The sequence below is a fragment of the Phyllopteryx taeniolatus genome, chromosome 4, assembly GCF_024500385.1.
Source record: "Phyllopteryx taeniolatus isolate TA_2022b chromosome 4, UOR_Ptae_1.2, whole genome shotgun sequence".
NCBI classification, from domain to species: domain Eukaryota; kingdom Metazoa; phylum Chordata; class Actinopteri; order Syngnathiformes; family Syngnathidae; genus Phyllopteryx; species Phyllopteryx taeniolatus.
In genome coordinates this window covers 7,448,714-7,464,824 of record NC_084505.1, presented here as the reverse complement: position 1 = coordinate 7,464,824, position 16,111 = coordinate 7,448,714, and the positions used below count along the sequence as shown (strand labels likewise).

At 43.2% G+C, this 16,111-nt stretch overlaps 1 protein-coding gene across 2 annotated transcripts in view; it reads right to left on the bottom strand.

Annotated features, from left to right (window-relative positions):
- Positions 1–226: 226 nt before the first annotated feature.
- Positions 227–16,111, bottom strand: part of mettl14 (methyltransferase 14, N6-adenosine-methyltransferase subunit) — a 41,182-nt gene continuing 25,297 nt past the window's right edge. For both annotated transcript variants that reach the window (XM_061772263.1, XM_061772264.1), the window contains 2 exons: positions 893–1,103; positions 227–797 (listed from right to left, as the gene is read on the bottom strand). In XM_061772263.1, coding sequence (XP_061628247.1) covers positions 490–797; positions 893–1,103 — 519 coding nt within the window. In that variant the 3' untranslated portion in view covers positions 227–489. The remainder of the gene's footprint in view (positions 798–892; positions 1,104–16,111) is intronic.

Here is a 16,111-nt window from a genome sequence, read left to right as displayed (position 1 = left end):
AACACCAATATGCTTGTTATAAATTATCCCCCCCCCCCCCCCCCCCCCCCCCCCCCCCCCCCCCCCCTTTGTATAGATTATCAGTTATCCAGGTCATGGTAATCCGCAAAGGTCGAATCGAGGAAACTGGACTTTTCTTGTTTGTTGAATATGACATTCAAAAATGACTGAGGCAATTATGCTACTGATACAGTATGTTGAGACAAATGAATAGTTGACACAACAATGTTGGATAAACAGTGTATTCAGACTCTGGGTGAATGTTTGTAAAATCTTTGTGAAAGAACTTTGCTGGAGGCCAAACACTTGAATGGAGTTTACAGTCAAGAAGCCAGACATGGAGCTTGCATGAGAGCACATTAGATTGTGCTGGTGTACCAAATGTGGCAGGTGGGTGGATATCAAAGGGGCCTTTTATGAGTAGAAACTTGTTTACAGTCAGGTCTAAGGATGCCTCTAACTAGCGCCAGTTGGGTTAGCCTTATGGCGCTAGCGTGGGGGAAAGCCTCTGTGTGGTCCTCCCCGGCCCCGGAATCCGCCCCTGTCTCCACGGAAGTTTGGTCTGTTTCTTTCCCGACCTCTCTCCCCACCTCTCCCTGCATTCGGACCGCTGCGCCCTCCTCTGGGTGCTCCGCCACCACGGTCAGACTTCATCTTAGAAGGTGGCGATTTGGGCCGCAGTCGCTCGATTTCCTCTGTGCAACCGGAGAGGTGGGATTCTGGCAAAGCGAAATGTGCGGCGTAGCTCTCTGGGTTGAAGTTACTGTTGGTTAGAGTGGGGCCCACTGTCAGCCAGCCTGCAGGGGGAGACATTAGGCAGTTACAGATGTTTAGAGACCCAGCAGAACAAGAAGAGAAACGATAGCGACACACAAACAAACGTCTGTCACACCCGGTCTGATGGTTGAGTCTCGTCCAAAAAGGTGCAACCTCCTGCGGCCCAAACAGAAGTGCTCGATGATGTGAAAGATCTCGACGGGCTTTTCGACGTTTCCCATCTCGGGCTCTTCCGTGATGATTAAATCGATGTCCACGTTGGCATGGATGAAGTCGCCATCTGTGCTTCTCCGCACCGTTCCTTTGATCCCCATCAGGCAATGTTCCTGGAAAGAAGCCATGTTACAGATTTTGGTTTAAGAGCTTATCTCACTGGCTGAGACGTCACGGCGACTTGGCACAGCGTCATACCAAACGTTTGCTTGCGCTCTCACCAAGGCAATGCCGCGCAGAAATCAATTAGCCCCCCAATGTCACAGCAATTTCTTCCCATGTATATATGTATGACAATATGTCAATAAAATTAGATGTACCAAAAGCCTAAATTTGAGTTAGTGTTTGGAAATTTATTTTCAATATAACACAGCTGAGGTAAAATTAGTTGTATAGTTTGAAGAGCTCTGCTAAATAGGTGGCAGGAGGAAAAACATATTGATCGAATCTTCACTATTTAAATATACAAATATACCGTAAATGAAGTAATAAATCAAATATATCTAATAACATATAGAGTCACTGCCAGGCAAAAAGCTGGTAGAGATGACCTTACGTATTTTTCATGGGGGAAAAAAAAATGTAAACAATAAAATGGCATGAAACAACATTTCAAATTCAAACTTGTTTTTGTAATTACAGACGTGCTAAGGCATGAAAAAGGTGACCCAAAAAAACATTGTAGGGGGGGTCTGGGGGATCCCCCAGGCCCCCGCAGAGAGGTTTTTTGATTTTAACATAAATTAAGCAATCTGGAAGACTAAGGCAAAATAAAAAAAATTCTTCACATAGAAAAACATGTATTTACACTGCTCAAGTACATGTTGATGTACAAATTTAAGATTCAAATAAAATTTGCCTCATTTCTTTGCTTTTTTGTTTTGGCCTCCAACTTGAGCGAGGCCCATCTCCACCTGCACCTGATGCCTGCTTCAAGCTGTGCCACATGAATAGCATCCTCCTCTTTAAGCACTCTCATTCTGGAAAAGAATTGACTAAAATCATTGTCTCTTATCATTTTTCACTATTACCAACTTCAAAGGCTAATCCCAAATGCATCCCCCAAGGAAAATATTAAGTCCAGTATTTTTCTGTTTTTATTGGCCATTTCTGAATTTGAAGTTAGTTAATTCTGTGTTGTGACAATCCCTAACATCGCTCTGTCGCTTAATACATTTAACTTTTACATCTGTAAACTAATTAGATAATTGTAGGCGCGTTTCCTAATTAATACAAGATGTACTAGCGTATCAGCTCTTGTCGCTGATGTAACGTGTGCTTCGTGGTTCCGCTGGGAGTAGGGGTAGAGTAACCAACATTTGCAATTTACTTCATGGTGTTTTCTCAAGTTATAAGCTTGCTGAAATATCCACGTCTGGGCAGACAAATACTACAATACATGAAAGGTGTTGTTTTTGTTCGTCTAAATGTAAAAAAGAGTGGCGCGCCGTTGCCTTCATAGTAACGACGACCTTCCCGACATGGCCGCCACGGCGGCACGACGATCAGCCGGGCTCCCGGCTGATCTAGTGTTAATACCTATGCCCGGAAAGCCCAATAGAAGACGACTTGTGAGGTCATGTGACTTTCTTGTGTCGTTTGATTGGTGAATTAGACTTAAACGTCACTAGCGCTTAATTTAGATTGGGGCAAACAGCGGCCAATGCGGAAGTCGAAGTGGTAGTCTCGCGCACAAAATAGTTGATAAATAAGCAATAATTGATAAATAAAAGTAGCGAGCAACATTTAGATCATTGTAACGGAGTAATAGTACCATTACTTCTTAGCAACAGAAGCGGCGGAAGTGTTTTTTCTGGTCTTGTCAACTCCTGTGACTTTTCTAAAGCAGGTCCCGAGTGCCTATGACGACAGCGACGGCGACCCCCCCCCCCACACACACACACAGGGAAAAACTCATCAGATCTATACGATTCACGTAAATGGCCTATTTTGAGTTCAAAACGGCGAATTTCGCCGAAAGGCAACTGATTTGCATGTACGTGATTAAAAAAAACACTGCAGACAAATTGAAATATGTTACGGCACAATAAGATAACTTAAAACACTCAGGGCTCTCAGTCATGTGGGCTCTCAGTCACATGATCCAGTTGCGGTTGGGACCGAAAATTGAAGAAATTACATGTATTCTAATTTAGATTTTTCTTCTACAACAGAGAGAGGTGTACCAAGTTCCCACGTGGAACATATTAGGTACAGGAAATGTAGCTGCCTCACGCTAGAAAAATGTTTTGTTTAAAAGTAGCCACTGACACCATGTGCAACCCAATTCCAATGAAGTTGGGACGTTGTGTTAAACAGAATACAATGGTTTTCAAATCATGTTCAACCTATAGTTAATTGAATCCACTACAAAGACAAGATATTTAATGTTCAAACTGACAAACTTTATTGTTTTTAGCAAATAATCATTAACTTAGAATTTTATGGCTGCAACACGTTCCAAAAAAGCTGGGACAGGGTCATGTTTACCACTGTGTTACATCACCTTTTCTTATAACAACATTCAATAAACGTTTGGGAACTGAGGACACTAATTGTTGAAGCTTTGTAGGTGGAATTCTTTCCCATTCTTGCTTGATGTACACATTTGGAATGGAAAACAGGTCTGGACTGCAGGCAGGCCAGTCGAGTACCCACACTCTTTTACTGCAAAGCCACGTTGTTGTAACACGTGCAGAAAGTGGTTTGGCATTGTCTTGCTGATATAAGCAGGGGGGTCCATGAAAAAGATGTGGCTTGGATGGCAGCATATGTTTCTCCAAAACCTGTATGTACCTTTCAGCATTAATGGTCCCTTCACAGATGCGTAAGTTACTGATTGAATTTTTTTTAAAATATATTATTGCATAAAAATAGTGTTGCTGTAACTGCATTAAGATGATAGCACCCTTGTTCACTAGAAACGAGCAGTTGGAAAAGTACTAGAATGCACATTCCACAAGGCAATAAACCCCCAGGAACTGACCACATCCTGAAAAGGTCCTAAATGTCATACCACCTACTCAAGATAAATAAAAAGGGCAGAGGGGAGGAAAATGTTAGAAGATTCCAGCTCGCTGAGAGAGCGACTGCTTCTCCTCTTGCCGCAAGAGAAAAGTCCTGGCTCAGGTTGTGTTTTGTCTCTTTTGTCGCTTTCTGGTGCATGCTAAATTGAGAATATCTGTAGATTTACATTTTAACCCTGACATAAAACTTGGTCCTTCGAGCCGGATGCCAATATATCTGCGATTGTGGGGGTGTTGCTGACGGCGACTGAAGACTGTGCACAGCCAGACGAAATCTGCAAAAGAAGTCCACTTTCCGTGGCAGGTTGTGTCAGCTTCCTCCCCAGGGTCGTGGATTGACGGCATCCAGAACTAACAGCGCCCAATGAGACAGGGAGAAAACGCAAGCCGTGAGTGAAGTTGTATTGTTCGGGCGCCTAGAACAAAGGGGGGTTCCAGTCCCTGCCTAGAAGAGTGGAGTGTTATTCTCGTACTCAATACAAAAAAAACAGGGTTAAAGTCCCGTGTTAGGTACGTACGATATTGTGTGACAGTTTGAGCGATTGTGTGACTGCCTGCAACGGGTCACCAAACGCTGAAGCAGTGGGACAGCTGGAAACCCAACGGTGTAAACTTAAACCTGTCTGATCAGTTGAAGTAAGTGAATGGTGACAAGTCGTTGATATTTTGGCAGTCAAAAGGTGAATCTAAAACAAGTGAAACCCGTGATAAGGTTGAGGTTGCTGCGTTGAGAGATTTTTACTCTGTTTGCTGCAAGTATTGTCATAGTTACCAGAAAATGGGAAATAATTGTTGTAAGAATGTTAAATATATTCTAGAAGTTATCATTTATTTGCTTAGCTTGCATTAGTATTAACAAAGAATCAGAGTGACGAGGAGATCACAGGAGATGAAAAATATATGAAACAAAAGGATGAAAGCTCAACTGAGTATGTGCTCAGGTGGAAAAAGAAATATAATTTTAACGGAAAATTTACAATACCAGGGACCAGTGAATTGGTAAAAAAGTTGAAAGAAGAGAAACTAAGAACAGAAAGTACAAAAAAACAGGTTAAGTTAGATAAAGAAACAGCAGCAGCTATTAGCTGGGCAGTAGAAGCGCATAAATGGAAAAAAGGTCAGTTAGACGCGAAACAAAGATTGTTTATAAGAAATGAAGACACATGAGACACAGCAGGGGCGCAGACAACAGGGAGGGGCACCTGAGGCCTCTGCTCCTCTCTTATCTGGCCCTGCGGGGGAGGAGAAGCCTCCAGCATATACTGACTCTCCTCCGCCTTCTGTAAAAAAGAATGTGATAAGTCTGTATCCGCCTCTTCCGGTCACACTAGCGCAATCAAGAAGTAAAACTGGTGGTGTGGGAAATCGGAGCAGAATGATGGGTGGAGTATTAAGTCCAGACTCCTCTCCCAAATTGCAAGATTTAACTGAAGGGGACCTGTATCCCATGATCGAAGTGGCAAATCCTGCATATGAAGGTGAAGGAGGCAGAGAAGGCAGAACAATTCTTGTTTACAGACCTTGGTCAAAAGAACAGTGTAAAAGCGGTGGAAAGCTTAACACCTTACAAAAGAGATGTAGAAGAGTGGTCCCGTGATATGCAACAGCTGGTTAGCACATATCACTTAAGTGGATTAGAAATATAGCAATCATTGCAGACTGCCCTCACAATAGATTGGGGCAGAGTACGAGGCAATTTTTATCCAATGGGAGGAAGCCCTCCTGCACCGTTGCCTGCTGACAGTCAACAACTTGCAGACCAACTACTATGTGTTTGAGAGAATGAGGCAACTATTCAGTCACAGAGTAGACTATGGTAAAATAAGTGCGACCGTGCAAAAAGAAGATGAACCAGTCGATGAGTTTACGGCACGGTTTGAGGAAGTGTTTAGAACAAATAGTGGTATACTGGATGGACAGGTAGGCAGAGCATACCAACAGCAGTTAATAATGCATTGCTAAATGGAATGAGACCAGAAGTAAAAGTGTGGATTAAAAAACATGATGTAAACCTGGCCATTCAAAGCTCGGATGAGTTCATGAATCATGTTAGACATGCTGAAAGTATAGTACGAAATAAAAAGAAAAAGAATGTAGTGAAGAAGAGAGACATTCTGGTCTACTGAAGGAGAAGATGAAGTAAATTATGTTGGAAATAGAAGAGGTAGAGGACACAGCAGAAACTGTGGTCCTGGGAAAGGAAGAGGAGGTTGGAATAGTGGAAGAGAGAATTGGAATCAGTCAAAACTGAATGCAGAAGGTTGCTGGAATTGTGGCAAAGAAGGACATTGGGCAAGGGATTGTCCTCAGAAAAGAAATATAGGAAGTTCAGGATGACTAGATAAGTCTGAATAAAGACAAATTGTAAAAGATTACTCTTAGCGACATACGAATAGAAAATAATACAAATCAATTAGAACAAGTAGACATACAAGCAGCAGAAGTTTATTTAAGTTCAAAGACGAAACCTGAAGTTACTCTAGAAGTAGCTGGACAAAGTTACATGTTTTTGTGTGATTCAGGAGCATGTAGAACAGTGATAAGAAAAAAAACACAGAATGTTGAAATGTCTAAAGAGAAAATCATTGTTAGAGTTGCTAGTGGAGCAATAAATATAGACACCCTGACAGAGCCACGAGTCATCCATGATCCAGAAACAGGAAACCAGGTTAGAGCACCCCTAGTAGTGGCCTCACAATGCCCAGTAAATTTACTGGGCAGAGATTTAATGACAGTATTAAACATTGCAGTTGTCCCATTCAAAGATGGAATGATGGCAAAAAGATTGGGCAAAGAAAACAATATATATGTGCGTGAGGACCATGGGACTCCACATTTGTATTGGAGTTTGGGTTTGGTGAATGCACCCCCTGTGTGGGCAGTGGAGGAATTGATTAGATGTGCTGAGGATAAGGTTAAGAAGCCTGAAGATGAAATGCCAAAAAACTATTTGCATATCACATTGAGATACAAGGAGACCCCTGGTCCTGACCACAAATATGAACAAATTAGGGCCACAAACAGTGCAATTGTTATATTTGTACTGGGATGAGACTAGTGCAGTAGTAGCAGTCGCTTTAAGCGACGAGGCAGAAAAACTGTTTTGTAATCATACAATTTCACACGTGTCTCTAATGAAAAGCAAACATGAGACATGGGTAGATTTAGGTCTTAGGGGAGCTCGAGGGCAACGAGCTACAGATTGGGAGCAAAGGTCTGGGAAAAGAACAGACTTTAGCAAAACATTGCAGATGTGGACAATGTACTGAGGATGGCACATAAGAATGATGCCAGCGCAGCACATTGAAGACACACATATAGAAGAGGTATGACAGCATTATTTTTTTTTTTTAACCAAAGAGCAGGAAGAGCAGCTAAACCAGCTTCCTGATGAATTATGGGGGGGAAAAAAACAGCTCTGATGTTGGCCTAATAATAACATGTGAGCCAGTGAAAATTAGAGCCAAAAATGAATATCGTCCATGTCAAAGACAATATCCATTAAAGCAAGATGCTAAAGAAGGCATAAGAGCAGTGATTGATGGCTTGCTAAAAGCAGGAGTGTTAATTGAGTGTCCAGATTCTCCATGCAATACCCCAATATTTCCAGTAAAGAAAGCACCCCCATCTGTAGGATGGAGGTTGGTCCAGGATTTGCAAGTAGTAAATGCAGCAGTGATTGCTAGAGCGCCAAGTGTACCCGATCCACACGCCGTTAAATAATTTGGGTTCCAGCGCAAAAATATTTTCTGTTATGGATTTGAGTAATGCATTCATCTCTATACCAGTACACCCGAATAGCAGATTCTGGTTTGCATTTACATTTGAAGGAAAAAGATACACATATACCAGGTTACCTCAAGGATATTGTGAAAGTCCCACAATATTCTCCCAAGCAATCAACACTTGCTTGGGCACATCTGATCCTCCATGTGAAAGTCAGATTTTGACTTACGTGGATGACATTCTTGTGGCATCACAAAATTAACAGGACTGCGAAAAAGACACATTGGCTCTGTTGCAACAGCTTGCCAAAACGGGAAATAAAGTGAACAAAGCTAAATTACAATTTTGTGTGACAGAAGTGAAATATTTAGGTCATATGTTGACTGCAAGCGTAGTCATGTGGACCCAATGGGAAAAGAACCCATCTTGTCAGCTCCACAACCTGAAACAAAACGACAAATGATGTCTTTTTGGGGCTGTGCAATTATTGCAGGAGTTGGGTAGCTAATTACGCAGCGATAACAACACCGTTGCAAAATTTGATTTATGGAACACCAATGACAATGTCAGACAAAATTCAGACAAAGGAAGGAGAAAGAGTATTTTGTGAATTGAAAAGAATTTTGGCAGGAACAGCAGTATTGGCATTGCCAAATTATGAAAAACCATTTGAACAGACAGTTGATTGTCGAAACGGTCACATGACCTCGGTTTTGTCGCAAAAACATGGAGCAAAACTCAGGCCAGTAGCACTATTCAACTCGGCTTGATGCAGTTGCACGCGCAACGGCAATTTGTGTGCAGGCTGTACTTGCAGCTGCAATGGCCGTGCAGGCATCAACGGATATTGTGTTGTTTCATCAGCTGACACTCAAAGTTCCACATGCAGTCTCAGTTCTCCTCCTGCAAAGCAAAATTACGTTTTTATCGCCTGCTAGGAAATTGTCATGTATAGCGGTGTTGCTATCACAACCACATATAACACTACACAGATGCCAACATCACGAGATGGCGCGGAACACAATTGTTTGGAAGAGAGCCAAACTGCTAATCTACCAAGGGCAGATCTTAAAGCGCTGCCCCTGGAGGATTCATTGCATATTTATGTGGATGGCTCATCACAAAAAAGACCTAACGGTACGAATGCTACGGGATATGCTATAACTACAACAGACAATGTTTTAAAAGCAGGACAATTACTGCCAAATTATTCAGCCCAAGCAGCTGAACTAGTAGCATTAACAGAAACATGCAAAATGATGAAAGATAAAAGTGACTATTGACAGATAGTCAATGTGCATTTTCTACCTTACATGTATTTGCCGCACAATGGAAGAATAGAGGAATGACAACATCAGCCGGGAAGTTGGTAACCTATGCAGATCTTCTCAGCTTATTGCTTGAAGCAGTGTTACTTCCTGAAGCAATAGCAGTGTGCAAGTGTGCGGCACACAAAAAAAACGGATGGGGTTTCGATAGGAAATACATATGCAGACAAAGTAGCTAAAGAAGCAGCTGTCGGTATGTAAGACACATTTTCAAGAGACCAAAAAATAGATGAAAACACACCACTCGACAACACAATATTAAAAGATATGCAAAAAGGGCACCAGAAAGTGACAAAAACATTTTGGAAAAATAAAGGTGCAATAACAAATGATGAAGGAATAATTTGTAGTGAAAAAGGTAAACCCATCCTCCCGAAAGGCTTGTTTAAGTGGGCAGCAATTATGAGTCATGGGCCTTGCCATGTCTCAACAGGAGGGATGGTACAGATAGTGGAACAACACTTTGCTATATATGGATTCAATAATTTCTCTAAAACCTTTAGTCGAGCGTGTGTAGCTTGTGCAAAACATAATTCAAAAGGGAATATCAGGCCCAAGGGAGGCCGACTTCCAAAAGCACAGTATCCTTTTCAAGTGGTGCATATGGATTTTATTTAATTGAGCAAAGTAGGACAATACAAATATTGCCTGGTGCTGATTGATGTGTTTTCAAAATGGGTTGAATTGTTCCAGCAAAACACCCAGATGCTATTACTGTGGCAAAGACATTGTGTAAATATATCGTGCCCCTGTATGGCATACCACAAATCATTTGGAGGGACAACGGAAGTCATTTTGTAAGTAATATTGTTAAGAAAAAAGGACAAAATTTAGGCATCCAGTTAAAGCACCATTGTTCATATCATCCACAAAGTGCAGGCTTGGTGGAAAGAACGAATGGCACTGTAAAAAACAGATTTAAAAAATGCATGACCAAGACAGGAAGGTCGTGGCCGGATTGTTTGGATCTGGTCAAAATGTAAATGAGAATTAGGAGCTGAACAGTTAAGTCCATTTGAAATTCTGTACAGAAGACCATTTAAATTACCCATTGTAAATAGCCCGTTAAGTCCTGAGCAAATGGAAGAAATTGATTTAAGTGACTATATTAGGAAAGTATTTAACGACAAAGAAGTGAAAATGTCTAATCAAATGCCAGATGAATCTCTACCCCTGCAGGAAGGCCAACATCCCATCAAACCTGGAGACTGGGTCCTGATCAAAGTGATCAAAGGAAAGTGTTGGTCCAGTCCGCGGTGGGAAGGTCCATTTCAAGTGTTGTTGACGACCCCAACTGCTGTGAGGATCGCTTAACGAGCTTCTTGGATCCATTTGTCACACTGCAAGAGACAGGTACCACTGACAAATAGCTCACCCGGTTGTGGGCCGGAGTCTGACTACAAAGGGGGTTAGGCATATAGAACCTATCAACGTCAGTGAAGCGGGAGCTTGCTCCCTATAACTCCCCCAACTTCTTAGGAGCTGTGAAGTCGCACGACCTGAGCATCGTGCAGGAAGTGACTGAGAGGGTATCCATGCCCCTCCCGCATCAACAGGAGGGTAAAGTGCGATCCAAACCATTGTGGGCCGTCCTTCTTTTGTCCTTCCTGAACGGGCAAGAGTGAGAAGTGGCACAGTAGCAGAATAATACACACCACTGGTCGAGAACGGGACAAGAATACTGTTAGTTGCAAAAAGAGAGGAGAAGTGCTAGGAACCTCTCCCTCTCAGAAGATAGAAAGATGATTGCTTTCTGGCTTAAGAGGAAACCAGGAATTGAAAAGACCATGCGACATCGCATTGACTGCAAGCCAAGAGCAATATTATGTATAATATTGTTGTGTGTGGTGTTAATGATTCCACCACTGATATGGCTTTTGTATAGAAAGGAAGAAAATGGTATTGATATTGTTGTTAGAAGATTACGATTTGTGTCAAATGAACATCATGACATGCTCCATGATGGATGGAATATATCACATAACTACTTAACGAACACATGGTACAGGTATACTTCAATGATTGCAAAGGTAAACAACAAGTCTAAATGTTATGTTTGTACCAAAATGCCAATATCCTCAAGTCATCCAAGAATTGAGGTAGTGTCACTAAATTATTCGACGTCCACGTGTAGTTGATTTTGCTATAAAAGGAAGAATGACAAGTGCTGGAGCTTATACCTGGAAAAACGACATGTTACTTCAAATTCGGCAAGGATGTGGTAAAATGTTTACATTTAAAAAGATTAATGGCGCGGGCCTGATGGCTGACCATGTGTATATCCCAGACAAAACCAAATTTACGGATTTTTATGCTGCAAGTGGAAGGCTATTTTTAGTAGCTTTCAAAAAATGCCAATGTGAGAACACCCTGATACCTGTTTCTTGCAAAAAGAAGTCAAACGGGGAGATTGGGTCTAAACGGGGATGCTTAAGGGGATACATAAGCGGTCGATACATAGATGAGAAAAAAGCTGAATGTGCCTGGAGAAACTGAGTATATACCTGACAATAGTCATCCATTTACAGGAAACACTTTTGCAATGGATGGGTTCTATTGGGTGTGCGGAGATAAACTTTATCTACAACTCCCTGCCAATTGGGGAGGCGTATGTGCCCCAGTTAGAGTTCATGATCATACTTATGTCCTTTATGCTTCAACACTTGGAAGAAACAGATGTAAAAGAAAGTTGTCAGGTCCTATGGTTAAACCACACGATCCAATTTGGGGTTCAAATGTACCTGATGAATTTAAATTATGGGGGACAAGGCAAAAGATGTTGCTTAGTCTTTTTCCATGGCTTGGTACAGGGAAGGTGATGTTAAGAGTTGAAACCATGGACGACAGACCAAGCCTTTTCAATGCACGGGAAGCAAAAAGTGACCAAATGAATGAGATGAGAATAATGGTCTTACAAAATAGAATGGCCCTTGATTTGCTGACTGCTGCCCAAGGAGGAGTTTGTGCTCTAATAAACGACACCTGCTGTACCTATATTCGTGACAATGCTGCTGATGGACATGCAATAGCAGAAGCTATTCAGACAATGAAAACTGTGAGAGATGCTGAAACTCAGGATTATGTTAATAATAAAGGTTTTGATTTGTACTTTTGGTTAATTTTTGGTAGATGGACAAGTGTATTGATGAACATTGGACCTTCGATCCCTCAGGCGGCACTGCATCAAAAACAGACATCAATGTGTAAAGCATATCACCACATTCAACATGGCCACCACGTAGGCAGGGGAGGATCTAGTATTACTGTATATGTGTGACCTGGAAATACATCAGTCCCATTCTCTGCCTGCATTGTGCCACAGCGCCAGTAAACATCAGCGCCCAATTCTGGAACTAACAGACTTTGTCAACGGCATTTTAGGTGACAAACGACTCTAAATCAGTCTGGCATGCATTCCAGTCGCTGACTAATTACAAGCGACGATCCCCCCAAGCTGAGAACAATAGCACACTAGCCAACGACTTGAATACCTTCTACTGCAGATTTGAAAAGGACAGTTTCACACCACACACCAACCCGGCCGCACCCGCGACCACAATCACACCTCTGACCTCTGCGTTAACCATCCATGAACAGGATGTGAGACGCATCTTCAAACAACAAAAGATTAACAAAGCGGCAGGCCCGGACCACGTGTCTCCATCCTGCCTCAAAGTCTGCGCGGACCAGCTCGCGCCAGTCTTCACTCAGATCTTCAACAGATCACTGGAAATGTGCGAAGTTCCATCCTGCTTCAAACGCTCCACCATCATCCCAGTCCCCAAGAAACCTGCAATCTCGGGTCTGAATGACTACAGGCCTGTCGCTTTGACATCTGTGGTCATGAAGTCCTTTGAACGTCTTGTGCTGGACCACCTCAAGAGTGTCACAGGTCCCCTGCTGGACCCCCTGCAGTTTGCCTACCAAGCGAACAGATCTGCGGATGATGCAGTCAACATGGGACTGCAATTCATCCTAGAACACCTCGACAGTGCAGGGACCTACGCGAGGATCCTGTTCGTGGACTTCAGCTCAGCGTTCAACACCATCATCCCTGAACTCCTTTCATCCAAGCTTCTCCAGCTCAGCGTCTCACCTGCCATCTGCCAGTGGATTTACAGCTTTCTGACGGGCAGGACACAGCAGGTCAGGCTGGGGGAGGCCACCTCATCCACACGCAGCATCAGCACTGGGGCGCCCCAAGGTTGTGTCCTCTCTCCGCTGCTCTTCTCTCTCTACACGAACGACTGCACCTCAGCGAACCCGACTGTCAAACTCCTGAAGTTTGCAGATGACACCACTGTCATCGGCCTCATCAAGGACGGTGACGAGTCTGCATATCGACAGGAAGCGGAGCGGCTGGAGCTGTGGTGCGGCCGACACAACCTGGAGCTGAACACGCTCAAGACTGTAGAGATGATCGTGGACTTCAGGAGGCATCCTTCGCCACAGCTGCCCCTCACGCTGTCCAGCTGCCTTGTGTCAACCGTCGAGACCTTCAAGTTCCTGGGAATTACAATCTCCCAGGACCTGAAGTGGGCGACCAACATCAACTCCGTCCTCAAAAAGGCCCAGCAGAGGATGTACGTCCTGCGGCTTCTGAGAAAGCATGGCCTGCCACCGGAGCTGCTGAGACAGTTCTACACAGCGGTCATCGAATCAGTCCTGTGTTCTTCCATCACAGTCTGGTTTGGTGCTGCTACAAAAAAGGACAAACTCCGACTGCAACGGACAATCAAAACTGCTGAAAGGATTGTAGGTACCCCCCTGCCCACCCTTGAGGACTTGCACGCTGCCAGAACTAAGACAAGGGCGTGCAAAATCCTCTCTGACCCTCCCCACCCTGGTCACCAGCTCTTCCAGCTCCTTCCCTCAGGTAGGCGCTACCGATCAATGCAAACTAGAACTAGTAGACATTCCAACAGCTTCTTCCCTCTTGCAATCAACTTCTTGAACAGCTAACTTACAATTCCATTACAACAAGCTGGCAATTTTTTGACTTGAGTTCGTTGTCACATTTCTGTATTATGTATTACTCGTGCACTCACTGTAGTTGTCTCGCCGTGCTGCACTATTTGCATATAGTGGCCACTCATGCCAGAGTAGCATCTGCTCCATTTGCACACTGATTGAGGAGTATCTGTAACATTTGCACAACCATTGTCCCAGATTATCGCAGTACTCGTCACTTTAAACCGCATACACTCCTTGAAGTCTCAGTGCCCTTTGCACAATGGTCATTGCACCGGACTATTGCGATATTAGCCATTCGAACTGAGGACTCTGCATCTTTTTGCACAATTGTTGTTTGTTGTTGTTTTTTGTCAATGTCTTTATGTCTCCAAAGTGTTCTGTAAATTGACTGTCTGTTGTACTAGAGCGGCTCCAACTACCGGAGACAAATTCCTTGTGTGTTTTGGACATACTTGGCAAATAAAGATGATTCTGATTCTGATTCTGAAATTGAAACTATTTTTGGACATATTGTTCAGTTCCGATGGTGTGTTTTATTTGATATCAGTTATATCGGAGTCCGTTTTATCGAGGTTCCACTATATAATTGTTTGAACAGAGAAGACTGGTAGAGCCCAAGCTCCACCAGGACAAGCCGCATTTTGATTATCGACTTTGTGGTCGTGTCATCGGACCTGTGTTCGCATGTCTTGAACACTCGGGTGCAGAGAGGGGTGGAGTTTTTTCATAGGTAAAGTACGGTGTCACCGTTTATTTATCCATGATTCTAGTTTTTATTTATTAATATCTATACCAAACGTCATTGCAATTGGAGTTCACTTTAAGATTCCTAAGAGCACAGTGGCCTCCATAATCCTTAAATAGAAGACGTTTGGGACGACCAGAACCCTTCCTCGAGCTGGCTGTCCGACCAAACTGAGCAATCAGGGGAGAAGAGCCGTAGTGAGAGAGGTAAAGAAGAACCCAAAGATCACTGTGGCTGAGCTCCAGAGATTCAGTCGGGAGATGGGAGAAAGTTCTATAAAGTCAACCATCACCGCAGCCCTCCACCAGTCGGGGCTTTATGGCAGAGTGGCCCGACGGAAGCCTCTCCTCAGTGCAAGACATGAAAGCCCGCATGGAGTTTGCTAAAAAACTCCTGAAGGACTCAAGAACTAAGATTCTCTGGTTTGATGAGACCAAGATAGAACTTTGTGGCCTTAATTCTAAGCGGTATGTGTGGAGAAAACCAGGCACTGCTCATCACCTGTCCAATAAAGTCCCAACAGTGAAGCATGGTGGTGGCAGCATCTTGCTGTGGGTGTGTTTTTCAGATGCAGGGACAGGATGACTGGTTGCAATCGAAGAAAAGATGAATGCGGCCAAGTACAGGGATATCCTGGACGAAAACCTTCTCCAGAGTGCTCAGGACCTCACACTGGGCCGAAGGTTCACTTTCCAACAAGACAATGACCCTAAGCACACAGCTCTAAAATATCGAAGGAGTGGCTTCAGAACAACTCCGCTGCTAATGGTACAGCAGCTATAAAAGGATGAGGTTGACCTCCTAATTCAGAACAACTCCGTGACTGTTCGTGAATGGCCCAGCAGGAGCCGTGACTTAAACCCAATTGAGCATCTCCGGAGAGACCTGAAAATGGCTGACCACCAACGTTCACCATCCAACCTGACAGAACTAGAGAGGATCTGCAAGGAGGAATGGCAGAGGATCCCCAAATCCAGGTGTGAAAAACTTGTCGCATCATTCCCAAAAAGACTCATGGCTGTTTTAGCTCAAAAGGGTGCTTCTACTAAATACTGAGCAAAGGGTCTAAATACGGCTGTGTGATATTCCAGTTTTTTTTTTTTTTTTATTTGCCAAATTTAAACAATTCTGTTTTTTTCTGTCAATATGCGGTGCTGTGTGTACATTAATGAGGAAAAAATTAACTTAAATGATTTTAGCAAATGGCTGCAATATAACAAAGTGAAAAATTTAAGGGGGCCTGAATACTTTCCGTACCCACTGTATATGTGAAATATGGACCATTAAGGGATTTTTATTTATTTTATTTTTCATTTCATTTA